This window comes from Mizuhopecten yessoensis, unplaced genomic scaffold, assembly GCF_002113885.1.
Source record: "Mizuhopecten yessoensis strain PY_sf001 unplaced genomic scaffold, ASM211388v2 scaffold8151, whole genome shotgun sequence".
NCBI lineage: Eukaryota > Metazoa > Mollusca > Bivalvia > Pectinida > Pectinidae > Mizuhopecten > Mizuhopecten yessoensis.
The window spans coordinates 238,302-255,347 of NW_018407404.1; the positions used below are offsets into that span (position 1 = coordinate 238,302).

The 17,046-nt window shown below is 33.2% G+C and overlaps 1 protein-coding gene across 1 annotated transcript; it reads right to left on the reverse strand.

The window, feature by feature from the left end:
- Positions 1 to 368: 368 nt before the first annotated feature.
- Positions 369 to 16,466, reverse strand: LOC110455195 (sialin-like). The gene is made up of 11 exons (XM_021505177.1): positions 16,330 to 16,466; positions 13,770 to 13,957; positions 11,762 to 11,995; positions 9,392 to 9,479; positions 8,058 to 8,153; positions 7,755 to 7,897; positions 6,780 to 6,929; positions 5,519 to 5,651; positions 4,474 to 4,629; positions 1,757 to 1,842; positions 369 to 557 (listed from the first exon to the last, which is right to left on the reverse strand). Exons 1-11 carry the CDS (start codon positions 16,430 to 16,432, stop codon positions 369 to 371), a joined length of 1,566 nt encoding a protein of 521 aa, XP_021360852.1. The 5' UTR covers positions 16,433 to 16,466.
- Positions 16,467 to 17,046: the final 580 nt, after the last annotated feature.

Sequence of the window (17,046 nt, forward strand, 5' to 3'; positions counted from 1 at the left end):
ATTTGAATGGCGAACGAACATCCTCCAATATAAAGACACATGTTGTACATAGGCTGACACAAGGGACGAAAACCTGCCAGATTCCATTGCTTGGAAATAAATGATAAAGTAAGATTAAATCACGTTCTTTGTAATATGCATACATTGAAAATGACAAATATAATGTACCAACGTGGTCTTATTAGCATCATTTATTAACAAAAACAAAAATCATAACAACACATATTTTACACGCAGATAGGAGACGAAACGTCCATCTAATGTAACCTTATCAGATTGAACGTTTCGTCTTCTATCTTTGTTAATCAATCCTTATCTACGTAAATTAAAGTGGCAATGGAAGTTTCCTTGACAAAATCAGTACAGACCTAATGTAGATTTAAAACAGTTAAGTTATAGTTATTGCTCCTTAGTTTAGGTATAGTGTGTCGTTTCTTTGGGAACCCTGTTCCAAGGCTGTTCTGATCCTTTGCCAAATATGAGAAACGTGACAAGTCCAAATAAATACAGATATTTATGGATATGTAGAAAACTATCTCCCATCTCGCCATGGTTTCCTGTCCATAACAGCAACAAATATATTATTTAAAATGTGTATGTGCATTATTATTATTATCATAAAACACTTATATTTTGATACAAAAGGATAAAAACTATATATCTCTATATTGTTTTATATACAATGTAGTGCTTCTTGTAACTGTTTAATGTTCGTATTTTGATGGAGAAATAATTGCATCAGACATTTTACAAACAACATAGTCGCGACGATCGCTTTAACTTCGTTAATTTAAAATAGCAGAGAACATCTTTTCATCTATTCATCTGGGAGAACTGATTTTCCCATTTTGAATGGTATTTTTTAAAAAGAAAACGCCTATAGGCGCCAGGTGACGTCATGAACACGAAAGAGTATTTGCACAAAAGTGATCCGCATAAGAAATTAGTCCGTCTTAATCAAATCAAAATAAAGTTACGAAAAATATTGTGAGGATGACAACACCATTTTAAGCGTACCTGTGCGTGTGGAGAAGCCAATGGCGGTAAAATTGTATCTAAAATATTGTCCTACATAGTGTTAAGTTTATGGTATTCCTCCGCGCAAAATTTCTGTTTGTTAACACTTATCACAACCGAGGACCTTGCGATTGAGGATCATTGAGTCTAGAAGTCATTTTGGAAAAAACAGCTTATCGCACAATGTTTTCAGGGTTTGCTGCTCGATTATTTTGGTATCGCTCTCACGTGCGGTGACCTCGCGATGTTATCCACGTGCTCGCGATGACAAAAATTGTTCTCATGACAACCCCTCAAAACAACGTTTTACTTGATACACAAAGAATGTGCAATGTTTAAGAAACCCGTCAAGTGGCTATTTGTAGATATATAATTAAAAGCAATCATCAATAGTAGGTTCGAAAAAATTAATTCATGTTTATACTGTTAGGTAAAACATAAAGTATATTGACCCAAATTACCAAGATAGTAAGAACTACTGTAGTTATATTTATGATATGAAATGTATCAACCAATCAGAAAAATTTCAACAGATTAAGGCAAGTGGAATATGTGACAATTTATTGATATTTGATTACCTGAACGTAATATCTGTGTTCCAGATCTTTTTTGTAAATTTGACGCAGAAAGTATGTTATATCTTTTAATGACGTATTGTAGTGAGTCTGGGGTCAAACATGGAACTTGACTCATACATTGTGAACTAATGTTATAAACGTGAATAATCTCCATAACTAACCTGATTATTTGTGATAAGGCCAACAGCGTAAGGTGCTATTATCCCAGGTATATTCCCGAAGAAATTGGAGATTCCAGAAAGTGTACCTGTGAATATAAAACATGCATTTTTGCATATATTATAGTAGACGTACATAAATTATGGATATGTAAAATTATTTTATATCTTTCCATGATTTTTAAATTAAATATATATAATAGCAGTTTTTCCTGATCACACTTTTTTTCTATTTTCATTGATTGGTTTATTTTTATTTAATATATTCTATGTAGTATTTTTTTATAAATTATTAAATCATCGCTATAATCTCAAAAACAAATAGCAGGATTTTCAAAGTAATTGCATAATATTGTTACATGTTTTGGTGCAGGCTTAGCTTGAAATATTGAGATATCTCCTGTACATGAAATAATAATAATAATTCGAGGTTCTGATATACCACTTCATCACAACCTAGGTCGTCTCAAAGTGGTTCACAAATTACTATCCGTGGTTATAGGACCGTTGCAACCAGCAGATATCATTCTCAGCCAACTCCCTGGGGAGCATTCAGCCGGTGCTGCCATTTCGGCGCTTACAGCTAGCTAGCATTCAACAATTCTAGCACTGCCCAACCACGTACTTATTTACAGCTGAGTAGGCTGGAACAAGCGGAGTGAAGTATCTTGTCCAAAGATACAACACAGTGCCGTGACGTGACATGACTCGAGCCCGCAACCCTTCGGTCACGAGCCCGGCGTCCTACCACTAGACTACCACGCCTCCAGTATATTGCTCTAGAGATTGTGGGGGAAGACTTGATCGACCTACAGAATGCGATTGTAAAATGAGACTAATGGAGAAAACCCTACAAAATCGGGGTGGTTTCCTATGTGTTCTTCCAATTGAAAAGACGAACGAATTTTCAGCTCTTGAATTAGAACTTGTGTAGTGAATTTGTTGTTGCTTAGTAAATACATTGTACGTAATATCTTGAGCAGAATAGAAAATATAATTGTAATATCTGGATAAATCTGACATATAATAACCCCTCGAAACAGCAGTATCGCAGAAACAATGATCTGATAGAAATAATACAATGAACTCAAATAACTGTAATATTCATATAACATCGAATCTGAAAAATTATTGCAAATAATTTCAAAACGAATGCAAAAAAAATGAAAGCAATTCATTTCTTTCAAATATTACAATCGGGATGACCAAACCAGTAAAATGTATGGTGTTTTAAAGGGGCCTTACCGGAAATATTCCTGGTATAATTTGTTTGTATTATATGTTAGATATGTTTTTAAGGAACAGATTTGCAAATATTCTTGAATATTTTTTAATGGAAAAACGACTGTCTTAGAACATTAATAGCCGTCACATGTAATCGTCAACAACGGTCGCCCGAGTGGCGCAGAGGATAACGCACTCGCCTTTCACGAAGACGATCGAGGTTCGATTCCCAGATCGGACGTGAAAAGGAATTGGGTCACCTGCCGAACCACGTAGGTGTTTTGGCCTGGTACTATGGTTTGCCTCCATATTTAGACCCAAGAAGCTCAGGCCCTGTTTAGTCAAAGCTGGTTACCATGAATCAGTGTTTTTTGAAAAATTGAAAATGCTGTTAAAAACACACTAATCTTACTTGTTTCATCCCATCTGTATCAGTGAAACGATGTTAGATGTTCTTATTTTTTTTGCATTTATATCTTAAACATTTTCCTAGCAACTGGTTATCTCAAATCAACATTGGGGTAACCGCAGCCTGTACGCTTACATCCAAGCCAACAAGAGAAGGTGATTAAGATAAGTTTATATAACGTGTTTCATAATTGTTGTAGAATGAATAAATAGAGGATCTTACATGAGTGTCCATGTTTTATTGAATTTATAAAACGAGTTTAATAATTTGAAGGCTCCAGTTATATTAATTTATTGAACTAGCTTAATAAATACAATATGACATTGACACACATTAGAGATTACATTTATCACATATAATTCATAAGTTGAAAAATGAACTTCAAACACGATTATGTGTTATCAGCTGAATTTTCTATAGTCAAAACCAAAGTACTCTGTTCATAGTATTGTCGTTCCGCACAGTACAAAGTAGTTCCAGATTTGTTTTAAATAATGAACAGTTTTAAATGCAACGAAATTAATAATGACAAAATAACAGTGTATGAATCATGTGGTAAATAAATTGTGGCGTAGGAATAAGTTCCCACGGTTTTGACCAATCGCAGAATCTTTAGGTTTTATCATAGGTTTGCAATTCCATATTTATAGCATGGCCATATGACACAGTAAAATGGGTCAGTTATGTGATAAATAAAGTTTATCTATTACTCAGGTATATTCTAATAGCCACTGGGATACTCATTGGATAGACTAGTTGGAGGATCTGATATATCATACAACTTAAAATGGGGTAATACATATTTAGCCATGATAAATAAAAGATATCTTTAAAGAAAGATACACTGAATACATTGTATTTGAAAATGTGTACAATACATTGGCTTGAAACTTTATTGATAAAGCAAAGTGATATGAAACAGAACATGGGTTTCCCTTTCCATAATATGCAAGGAGGTTTTTAAAAAAAATATGCCAGTTTTGGTAAAACAATCTATGAAGTCTCTTTAACAAAACCTAAGATCCTGAAGATATATAAAAACACGCCATTATCTTGTAAATAGTGCTACATATCTATCCTAAATCACCTGCATAGTTATGGCCTATGTCGTATATGTTTGAGCCAAGGCCTGTCCAGGAAACTCCCAGCATTCCGTTCCCGGCCACAATAAGTACCACGACTACCACGTGGTTACATCCGGCAAGAGTGATGAACGGAAGCACTACGGCGGCCGCCGACAGTCCTGGAACATAAATATTAATCACAATGTCAACTTACTTGTTTTGTCAGGGTATTTCAATAATACAGGTCTGAGTTTACATCTCCCCGATCTAGTTCACCCTTTCCCATCAGACCTGACTCAACACAGTCCGAATTCAAAACTCGGATTAAAGTTTAAAAAGCATTGCCGAGTTCACTCATCCAGGTCAAGTTTAAGCTTCTGTGTCAGAGTTCATTCATTCAGTTAATTTCAGGGCCCCTATTCATGAAAACGTTCTCATGCTCAAGCATGGATTATGTGCTCTAGCCAGCTTTCTTGTAACTCGCCTTAATCATGTCGACGATCAAAAAGTCAATTGTAAATATTGAAAACAGTATTCGGCTTCTTCAAATTCTTTTCTAAAACTTTGACTAAATAAGTTTGTTTAAATCATATATAACCGAAACAAGAAAGTAGGCTTAAGCATGAGAATGGTTTCATAAATACAGGCTCAGCAGAAAAATTTCACTTGGCATTAAAACATAATGCTTAGTAAACGGTACACTCATTACAAAGAACTTTAGTCTGGTATCAAATTGTGAAATTGGAAAATGACTTACTAGCATTAAGATTTGTTAATTGTATGACTGTACATTTTGCGCTACGTGATCACAAAGAAAAAATCTTGGTTTTGTTTTTTTCTATTCATACATGTATTTAATTCTTTTTATTTCGGAATCTTATTTAAGATAGCTTTCAATTATTCGAGTTTCATAATTAAAATTTCAAAGATGTGTATCCTCTATATCGAATTACAAGTTAATTCATTAAAAATCTCTATGGACCAAAATATGAAATGTACAGTAATTACTAAGTAAGAATCCAATCAATGAAAAATAACTTAATCTATGTAACAAACATTAAAATTTACCAATTAAAGTTGTGAGTTTTCGGACGGCTACTGTCGACAGATACCCTTTTTGACGTAGGTAGTCTGATATCCAGCTTGTGATGAGTCCTAATATAAGGTTGACGAGATCAGGAAGTGCAACAAATAGGCCATCCTGTACCATTAAATTATAACAAAAACAATATTAATGTCCTTAGAAAAAGTGTCAGAATGTTTATTTCTTTACTTTATTAACTTTACGTTGGATGTGTTGAAATATGATAATAATTACAGATATACGTTTGATGTGCCAATATTACTATAAGGAATATGATTACCTTTTAAAAAAAAAATGATATTAACAAATTTCCGCTTTCATTTAGAGAAAAAAATATTGAAAAGGTAAAAAATAAAATATATCTGACTGTTAAAATAAAGCACTACCCACTTTGATGGCAAGAGAAAATTTTGGTATAATTGTGGATGTTTAGATCGTTTTTCTATGTATGTGAGATAAGATATTTACATTGTATCATTTTTTCCAAATTTCTGGATGTAAAATATTTTCACTTTGAGTGAGAGCGAAATCATTTACATGTAGAAGGTATCCTTTTTTGTTACATATTTTACCGTTAAGGTAAAGATATGTAATATTTAATTGCGAGAGGTGATACTTAACAGGTGTTTTACATTGTAAGATATGAAGATTATGTCTGAGATAATCGGTGTAGATGAAAATTAAACTTCATTCAACACGTGTGATACAAAACGGATGTATCGGCATAAACAAGATAATTTTGTTTTGCTGTTAAACCATTTTGACACATTCTTGCTATAAATAGCATTGACTTGATTTAAGCACTATTCTTTAAATATTTTTAAAATAAATTAAGTGTATACTATATTATATTTAAATACTGTTCTAAGAGTTTTTGATGTTACTGTGTTATACGTTCTAAGGGTTTTAATGTTTCTGTCCTATATTGGATGTATGCTATTTCTTATCTGGTAGATTTATTCGACATAGTTCTGTGATATGGACACTGGTTTACCAGGATGACCATGAACGTAGGTCATTGTTATTAATTATTGATCACAACTAACAACCATTAGTTACTTATGTAACTTACAAAAATACCACCGATATTTGATATCACTGATGAAAAAAATCCCACGTTTCCGATGGCAACTTCCCATATTTATATTATAGATCTAAAATGGTGGTTAAAAAAAACTTTGTAGAAGGTCAACAAAAATAACAATTCATTAGTATTGCACCTAGAGATCAAAGGTTTTAACTTACCTGTGCGATATCGTATTTCTGTATTTTGTTCATGTATGTAGGAAGTGACGTCAGCGTGACAAAATACCCCCATGACGCCGTAAAGTTCAGAACGACTACTGCCCACACGGCTGATGACGTCAGTATAGCTCGCCATGGCACGATGTAATCCTACCGGAATAACAAAAACATATTATTTTTTTCGAAAAAGCAAATGAGCTAAATGACATACAATTATCCTCCTGTACTAGGACACAATGGCTTACCCGAGATATAAAAACATGGCAGATCTTCACATTTATTGTTTGGGAATTGCAGACCTTGGAAATAAACGATATAAACATGAAAATCATAAGAGAGTTTATAAGAATAAAGTGCGGAACGAGAAGGCGACTTTACTGCAATTTACAATTAAAGTCTACACCATTTATTGATACCATTTGACCATTAACATATTTAAATTATCTGATCATATCATTGTCTGTGATAGGAGTAGTTTTGTATGTGCAATACTGCTTCATGTAGTAGTGAAAAGGTCACTTCTTATGTCGGCCTATCTGTTTTACGTCCAACTTTTAATACATTTCAAACCGTGACGTAGTTATTGTAACCTATTATGTTAATAATCATCCTGATCAACAGACGATTTATTGATTGATTTATTCATCTATAATGGTATTTGTTTTACTATTTTTGATTGAAATAATAACAAAATATACATGTAACATAAAATTATACATTTTGTATGACCTAATTATTGTTCACTATGCTTTTTCCCACGGTCTCTATTTGAGTTTATTTAATAGTAACAGGAAAAGGCACGTGGTATTAGGCTGTTCCATCATTTAACCATTACTAAGAGTCTGAATTTGAATGGGATTCTTATCTAATTATATTTTTAAATATATTTTTTTAGAAGCATAAGTATTAAACTTCTTTTCAATATAGGGTGCTACTAAAATGTCTTTGACAGTGTTAGTAACGTTGATGTCGTACTTTACTTGACGTTTTCACTGCTGTCGTAGCTCCGGTTGTACTTTGTATATAATCCCGCTCCGCTTTGGATATTGTGGGATGCTGCGCGGGAGTGTTGTGTACTAAAAACTGCCAAAATAAATACCAAACGCACGCCAGCCCGCCTAGAACATAAAACATATGAAATATTAAAATCCCAGACTGATTGAAAAGTTTATTTGTGGTACAAGTATTTGAATTTGTATTGAAGGAGTACGTTGAATAATTGGATATGGTACATGTACTTGCTCCATATGCTGTTTGAAATAATGAAATAATGCTCACCAAATATGTAGAAGCCTGACGGCCATCCACCCATCGATTCAGATGTAGACAAATAACCCACTATTGGTAGACAAACAGTATTTCCTAGACTACAACCTGTGACGTTTTGACACAAAACCAACGTTAATCATGATATAAACTTTAAAAAAAATCATATCAAATATGGACATGGATATTTTGGTCCATTGCTATATTGATAAACTGTGTACCAGGAATTTTTCGCTGCAGTTTACTTTTCGCCATTTTTAACCCCTCGAATGAGGGCAATTTATAATCACAGCAAACGTTTGTAAACAGCATACTATGCATAGTAATTAAATGTGAAGTGCGAATTAACATTAGGCGAAAATATGTTTTACCGCAAAAGAGTGAAAATTTGACTGGGTAAAAATGTCCTGGTATACAGTGAACATGTCTACCAGCAGTGTCTACTATATTTATACCTTTGTATCTGGAAGGATGAAAGTAACACACACCTGTGACTGAACCTTCAACAGTAGGTAAAAGATGCAAAAGGCCAAAATGTATTACACTGTTCCTTTTAGCTATTTCACTCATTCACTAAGATTATCGAATATATTTACACTGCTCTAAACATTTTTAATGGAAAGTTATATTGGTGAATGATAAACTTTCAAATTCAAAAAGATAACAGTTTACAATAGGTATGCATAGTATATCAGCATGTAATTTTTTCCCCATTGGTATTAATCACTTTAACATAACATGATCAATGATGATGTTCCATAAGTATCCCTCACTACGAAGACAAGCTAAGCTATCTTTTTTTCATGTATCTTAAATATTCCTCACTAACGAAAAGTCTTAATTATGTTTTACACTCTCAAAGTATTCCTCATTGAAAACAATTTAAGAATTGTAAATGTTTTTTTTTTTACAAATTTTGTTCTTTAAAATGTTTAGGCCCCCGTAATTATCAAAACAACCTTCAAATTGTTTATTCATTATAAAAAAATCTAAATTACGAGCCATATAAAATGTTGGATGTGTTGCATTGTTGCTATAAAGTATAGGTTTACGACAGTTCTTTGGATGTGTTTCAATATTATTATAAGGAATAGGATCAAAACATTGGAGCGTAGCCGTTACTGTACATAACTTCGATTGTGTGCATTGTTATTTTTGAATTGTTTCGAAAAAAAGTGTATCTGGCGTACTGCCTTTTTACAATTGTCTATAACTTTTGGTATTTGGTAAATTTTTGACTTCGCAGATATATCATTTACTTCAAAAATCACAGTTTTAACGTAACAGCGGAGAAATCTCTCTATACAGCAGACCATTGACATAAATGCTCGCCTAATATGTTTTACCTGCAAAAATGAACATTGGAATTATGGTCCTTTCCATTTCCGGTACCCATTGTCCAAGCATGGAGGCGAGTGCTGGGAAAGTCAATCCCTTATTTTTAAAATAAATCAATATAATATTTTACTTACAATATGACACACTTTGGGACATAGCTGACCACCAAAAACTGTTTACGACTGATATTCTATAAAGAAATTATATATACTTCTTAAGACATATATGTAAATAAAGTGATATACTTGTGTGCATATATTTGTTTTAAATAAGAAGGACAATTATCCTCCTAATATAAAACATATTTTATTAATATAAAAGTTCCTATTTTTGCACACGTGATAATTATCCGTGTGAACAATGTATGCATCCGTGACAAAGTGTATTCAAAATAATGCATACTTTCTTATGTAAGAAAGATAAAATGTGAAAAGAAACAGCTCCATTCCTCGTAATTTGATGTTGTAAGAGAAACAAAACACACTCTTTTAAGCAGAGTGTTTTCAGTGTTTTGTATTTAACAAATAGGCGAAACTATACATGATTCATTATGTAGTCGTTATTCAACCAATCGGGGAAGCACATTTTCAAATCTGTGCCACTGTCTCCTTTTTCCAGTTTTCACATGTTCATCTTACGTTTACTAAGAATCACGGTTTATTTTTAGCCCGATCTTAGATGACCTTAGAATAACTCCCCCTCAGCATGTTTTTACTCGACGTCCCATTATCACCATGGTTCGCCTGGAAACGTAGTAACTGGCGATCTAAATATTATCCATTATGTAAAGATAAGGGAGCCTTCCAAGAAGTGTCATAAGTATCGAGAAACCCTACTATCAATTGGAATGATAATTTCAATATACTTATGCATTCTGTGGAAGACTACGCCAGACAATGGGCAAATCGAGAGCATGTTGAATTGGATTCCCGTGTTCATAGAGGGTCAAATCCATCAGGTTCATCATTCTAAAAAGAATTAGATGATTGAAATTGTTTCTGCAGACAAAGCATATAATAGCATAATGTGTGTCTGCAAACCCGATTACATAACCTGTTTCGAGAAAGAAATAATCCCCAAAAAATCTTTACACATTTTCGAATTTTTCGAATGACGAAATACGAGCACAGTTATGTATGACAATATTTCCAAATAGCCACCAATGAATAATATATAGACCTACCTCTTTTGTATTGGATTCCAAACCTTCCAATATAATTCTTATGGATACCGTTTTATCGCTAACTTTTCTAGTTGCTCAGCCAATCAATTAGCTAAACCTCTCAGTTACCTGTACAATTCTCATTACTATATAATTTGGGTCGTATTATGACACTTTAGAAGTGAAATAAATAGAATGCTGAAGAAATCAAAAGATTTTTCGATGAATCTTAATCATCCTCTTTTGAAAATTGTTGCGTCTAACAAATTGTTAGATTTTCGACCATTTACACTACCTTTCCTAATACCAAACAAGGAACGCATTCGTTTTCCAGTTACGAAAGCATCCTTTTCAAGAAAAAGGCGAACCTTCATATATAAATAGGAGGTTGTAACTTGTTTTTGTACACATTTGGAGCAAGTTTTGTGAAGAGTACACATAGGGCCAAAATGATATATACTGAGAATGGTATTGTGGTAATGAATTAATTCATGATTGACAACATCTTTGTTGAGTTCGATTACAAGATTCCTAGCAGATTATGCATTTCTTAGGGAACAAACTGTGACCATCTTTTTGCCGATTTGGTTTTGTTTTCACATAAAGGTGAATTTATCGATACGCTTATCAGGGCTGGTTACAAAAACCAAGCAAAGCAGATATATTGACGATGTGCTGTCTTTGAATATCTTAAAAAAAATAGAGCACCATCGATCGTAATATATCCTCCAGGGCTTAGAATCAAGGACACTTCATACAATGTATTCTTTAGTTGCATTCCTCAATCTTTACGAACAAAATTATCAATGTGGACAGCTTGTTGCTTAGCTGTACGATTAACTTTCCGATAGTAATTTTTCATTTTCTTGGTAGCGATACCCCTTATCACCTATTTATGGTGTTTTCATGTTTCAGTTGATTCAGTACTCAAAAGCTTGCTGCGAATATCTTTTCGCATACCATTTCGAATTAATCTTAAGAAAAGTCTAAACATTGTAGTACGGATAAATTGCAATAAATATGATAAAATGGAGATAAAGCTCAGCCATTATTTTTATTCCAATTGATCAATATTGAATATTATAATGAGGTTTTTTTATGAGTTGTGCCCTTGTCCGCGGGCGCTGTGAATTTTTGTTTACCTTTACCAAAACGTCATTAATTCACCTTAGCTGTTGATAGGTCACTTAACCCTATCCTCTCAAGTAATACTTACGCCAGCTAATCCCTCTAAAACCCGGGTAACTATGAGCGCAGCTGGTCCTAGTTTTGTAACCAGGGGTGTGAGAAGAGTCAGAATCCCCGGTATCAAGACACTCAGTCCGAAAAGTTGTTTTCCGCCAAATCGTCCTGCTAGCCAACCCCCAGGTATCTGAGTGACGACATACCCGTAGAAAAACGAGCTCAATATGAATCCCTGCGTCGCCTCATCCCAATCAAATTCTGGAGCCTGTTATACCAAAACAAAACAAAATTGAAAACAGAATGGGACGTAGTGTCGAACGTATAGATGTACAATTCATAAGGAAATTGATGCTTAATTTGATTTTTGTTTTTGTTTCGCTAGAAGAACAATTTAAGTAGTATCCAAGTTCTTTACTGTGTGATGAAATGTGGGGAATATGTCAGTGAAAAAATAGTCCTTTTGCGCTACATTAAAAAACTTCTTAATTGGGGTCTTAGCCAATTACCACTTTTGTGGATTGAAACATGTATTATTACACTTGTATATAAATACTGCATTCATCAGAGTGTGATAGTTCCTAATGTCATCATGAGGGTATCACTTTCACCCTATCGTAAGTAATGTAGTATTCATTTTATTTTACCAAAAGTCAATAATAAACAAAGTTTTAAATTTGTAACAAATTATGTTTCTTCGGACCTTCATAGTTGTTCATGCGCAATGATTCGGAATGCAAACGCATGGCGGCTGACACGAACCGTATGCGCAATTTCTTCACTATATTGCACGGTCACTATTTTGCTCTGTCACACACTGTCACTCGTTGCTAGGGCGTTCGAAAGGACCCTGCCATCGACTCAATGTTAAAGCGAGTGTGATAGTGTGAAATGAATAATTTGCCTCAACCAATCAGACTACAGGATTTTTGAAAGAGGTATCATTCTATCAAATAACGTCTGTCTACAATTTAGAGGTCCATAGTTCAATTATTTGACTGTTTTGTTTGATTTCAGGCTTTACACAAATATAGACGAAGTGTTCTATAAATCTTTATTTGTTATTATCTTTCAGTAAGTTGGAAAAAGTATGCATAGCTTTAAATATCTAGCTATATATTTGTTATATATCATCCCACAAGAATTAAAATTGTGATTCTGCTACCTTCTATATGATAGGTTTTCTTCACTTCCATACCATTGTACAAATACATATTTATTTCATGTATTTTTTTAACATTATTATTACATTTGAAGGAGGGAGTTTTGAAAAACTGCAATACTTGCTGTAAACATTTGCCGTGAAATACAATGAAATCTGTTTATCTCATATCTGGTTATGTATACGGGTTATGGGATATCTAGCTATGTATAGGTTATGGGATATCTGGTTATGTACGGGTGACGGGGTATCTGGTTATATACGAGTTATGGGATATCTTGTTAAATACGGATTATGGGGTATCTTGTTATGTACGGGTTATGGGGTATCTGGTTACATACGGGTTATGGGATGTCTGGTTATATACGGATTACGGGGTATCTGGTTATATACGGGTTATGGGGTATCTTGTTAAATACGGGTAATGGGGTATCTTTTTTTATGCACGGATTATGGGGTATCTGGTTACATACGGGCTATGAGATGTTTGGTTATATACGGATTATGGGATATCTGGTTATATATACAGGTTATGGAATATCTGGTTATATACGTTTTTGTAATATCTGGTTGTATCTTGATGAAACATGTACCGGCAGGCTAGTTTGACTCTTTGGTGAACATCCATAGAACCGAAAGGGAGCATAACCGTAACAATGACTGACTTTGAAGTCCAGAAATCAGCATGACAACTGGCCAGTTTCTTACACCTTACATAAATCAAATAACTAACTGCATGCTTTATTTTTGTCAGAACCTTTATAAAATATATTTGTAGATGTATTTATCTATTTATGATATTTTCCCCGGGTTGAGGTGAGGATGTCTGCTGAGATCGCAATCCTTGGATTTCGAACATGAATTTGTTTACAAAGCTTACCTGATTTACTGCCTTCTTTGTTTGATTCATGCTTGAACATTCACTTCCGGTTGTAAGATTCGAATCAGATCGAATATCCGTATGGTTTGTCATCGCAACCATAGCAACGCTGAGATTGAATCTCATGGCATAGGTGTTAAAACACCCCAGGAATGCGAGGACAGCTAGGGTGTGGCGGGCTCCGTATCCTAGCATGATAACAAAATACGTTTTCTTATCGAAGAGAGGACTTGTTATTAGGGAAATCATCAAACATACACCCATATTAACAAATATCTATCAAAATTACAATATACAAGGAACTGTTTATATAGTTATGGATATACTTACTTTCCTTCTAGCGTGAATACTAACATATATAAGTCGGTGCAAAATCATAGTATACGAAGTAGACAATTAACAATGTATTTTACTTTTTATTTGCTATATTTTTCCGGCATTGTAATTGTATACCCCTATACCTATATCGGCCTCAATAATTACATACTTGTTATATTTGCTAGGTATTATCATCACAGTCATATCCGTTCCATATCTCGTCGTGATATAATAATAATCGTTGAACATAAACGCTATATATTTTACAATAATTATGAATAAGTCATTGCGACTTATATTAATCATTCGTGTTGACCTGGATGATGGCGGGGAGAGGAAACCGGAGTACCCAGAGAAAGACACCTGATCTGGTAGGTGATACTAATCATTAATTTGGTGTTTTTTTTCTTAAATTTCTGAAATATTTATAGGTTATTATACAAAGGTATGTTTCTACAAATTTTAGGTTTAGATTCGAACTTTATGATAGTTTTCCTTTGCGATTTGAACATGAAATACCAGTAAAATTGTAGATTTGTTTTAAATGTAATGCTAACATTATTGACTTTTTTTAATCAATTAGTATAAGTAATAAAAACACTTCATTTTTGGGATGGAATGTTACAACGCATGTGTCTGTCCAGTGTTTGGATTTTTTGCAATTTCATTTTCGATCATCTGTCTGTTTCATCAAGTGATTAGTACGAAATTATACCGAAAAGTCCGAAGGAAACAAAAGGTAAGGGGTTCTACCTTTATCTGTTGATAGATAAAGTAATAATGCAAAGATTGAACCTTGTAGTATACCGCCATATATTACATCATTAAATGTTCTAACTGTCACAAATTAAAACTATTATGTTTCACTTTCAGTTAATATCTTAAAACTTCGTTTGTTTATATTGAACATCTAACAGTGTACAATTTGTAAAAATATTTGTGCTGTCTTGAGCATTTCTTATAACCCTTATTAGATATTTTATAAATATGTTTTAGTGAGCAATACATTTTACAGATGGATGTTAGACACACACATGTGATAGCACCTTCAAAATTTCGTTATAGAGTATATCAACAATGAATGTTTTGTCTTAACTACTGTTGCAACTGAAGGGGATGTGGATGAAACATTTTAGTAATAGGAATTTCAAATGTACAGGAAAGTGTGTACTGTTTGTGCTAACAAATCCGATTTTCTTCCTTGTTGATTACATTTATATTGCCTCGCTAACAATACATTAACAATTCAACGAAATCTTATTACTGCAATTTTTTAAAGCCCTATATTTTACGAATTTCAAACTATGGAGCAGCACTGGTAAATTTAAAATCACATAAAGCGTAAAATTTGTCACTTTATCACTAAGTTTATTTTTATACCCACCGAAATATAATGGTCGAAAGAGGAACATATTTTTTTTCAAAGTTGGCCTGAATTTATCAACAATAACAAAGTGCAGTTGTTGAAATTTATATCAACTTAACGACAAGCACCAAATGGTATATTGATTTGCAATAAAAATGTTTGAAATAATCACTAAACAATGCATAAATTAACATTCTAAATTACATTTTTATCAATGGAAATACTTTAAACGTGTCGTTTTGATTTGAATTCATTGTTTTCCCCGAAAAATCAATTAAAATGTACTGCATTAACATGATGTTAAGCTGATGTGGGAAATCAACAATTTAACCTTTAAACTTTATGTATCAAGATTTGATTATCTATTACAGATAGGAAGCCCACGGTCGAGTCTGAACCACGTAAGCATAGGCAGCTTGATTAAATATTTCAAATATTCATGAACTAGTTTTGTTCATTCATAAGAAGATTGATTTTTTCTAAACATTTGTTTCATGTTGTTAAGTTTGGGTTGTGGTAAGATTCCTGTAACACAACCAAAAGTGTGTATATGTGATATTTCGATTACAAGTACGGTATGTACCTTGTCACCTTATTCAGGCAAATGACCAGTGAAGCGTATATACACAAAGGTGTAAAATATTTACGAGTTGTCCACGCAAATCGAATAGTAGATTTGTCAGGTTAATCAAACAAGAGTCTATACAATCAAATGATGTTATAAATGCAGTTAAATGCCATGACTTGATTTCAAATAATAATTTGTTTCATATATATAAATATCTCAAACATAGCAGTTAGTTATAAACGATGTTAGGCGCGTTACTGTCGAACACATATAAGCTGAACTATATATAAATGAAACAAAGCACATACCTTTGTGAGGAGGAACATTATTACGAGTCCCCAAACTCTTTTCATTTTCAGACGCTCCATATCGAAGAAGTTTACTCGTTTCATCGTCAGCATTGATGGACATGTTGGTCTCTACTGCTCATCATCTGACTTGTATCGTCTGCTGATTAGCCGCATGTGACTGACAAAAAATTACTGATATTTATATAGGGATAAGCTGTTGATATAAAACTGAATAGGTGCATACTAATAATATAATATATAAACCGGCTGTTAATTGATGATATTATAAACCTTAATACACACACACTTAATACAGTATATAAGACGGTTGTTGAGTGATAGTGAGAATATGTTATTGTACACATTAATACGTACACACTAAATACAGTATATAAGACGGTTGTTCGGTGATAGGGAAAATATGTTATTGTAAACATTAATACGTACACACTTAATACAGTATATAAGACGTTTTTTGAGTGATAGGGAGAATATGTTATTATAAACATTAATAAGTACACTTAATACAGTATGTAAGACGGTTGTTGAGTGATAGGGAGAATATGTTAGTATAAACATTAATAAGTACACACCTAATACAGTATATAAGACGGTTGTTGAGTGATAGGGAGAATATGTTATTATAAACATTAATAAGTACACTCTTAATACAGTATATCAGACGGTTGTTGAGTGATATGGAGAATATGTTATTATAAACTTAAATACGTACAC

Coding starts and splice junctions, on each gene's coding strand:
- LOC110455195 (XM_021505177.1), bottom strand. CDS start 16,432: ATGTCCATCAATGCTGACGATGAAACGAGTAAACTTCTTCGATATGGA. Junction 13,958..16,329: donor TAATGTTCCTCCTCACAAAG/GTATGTGCTTTG, acceptor TTATCATGCTAG/GATACGGAGCCCGCCACACC. Junction 6,930..7,754: donor CAGTGAAAACGTCAAGTAAA/GTACGACATCAA, acceptor TTATTCCGGTAG/GATTACATCGTGCCATGGCG.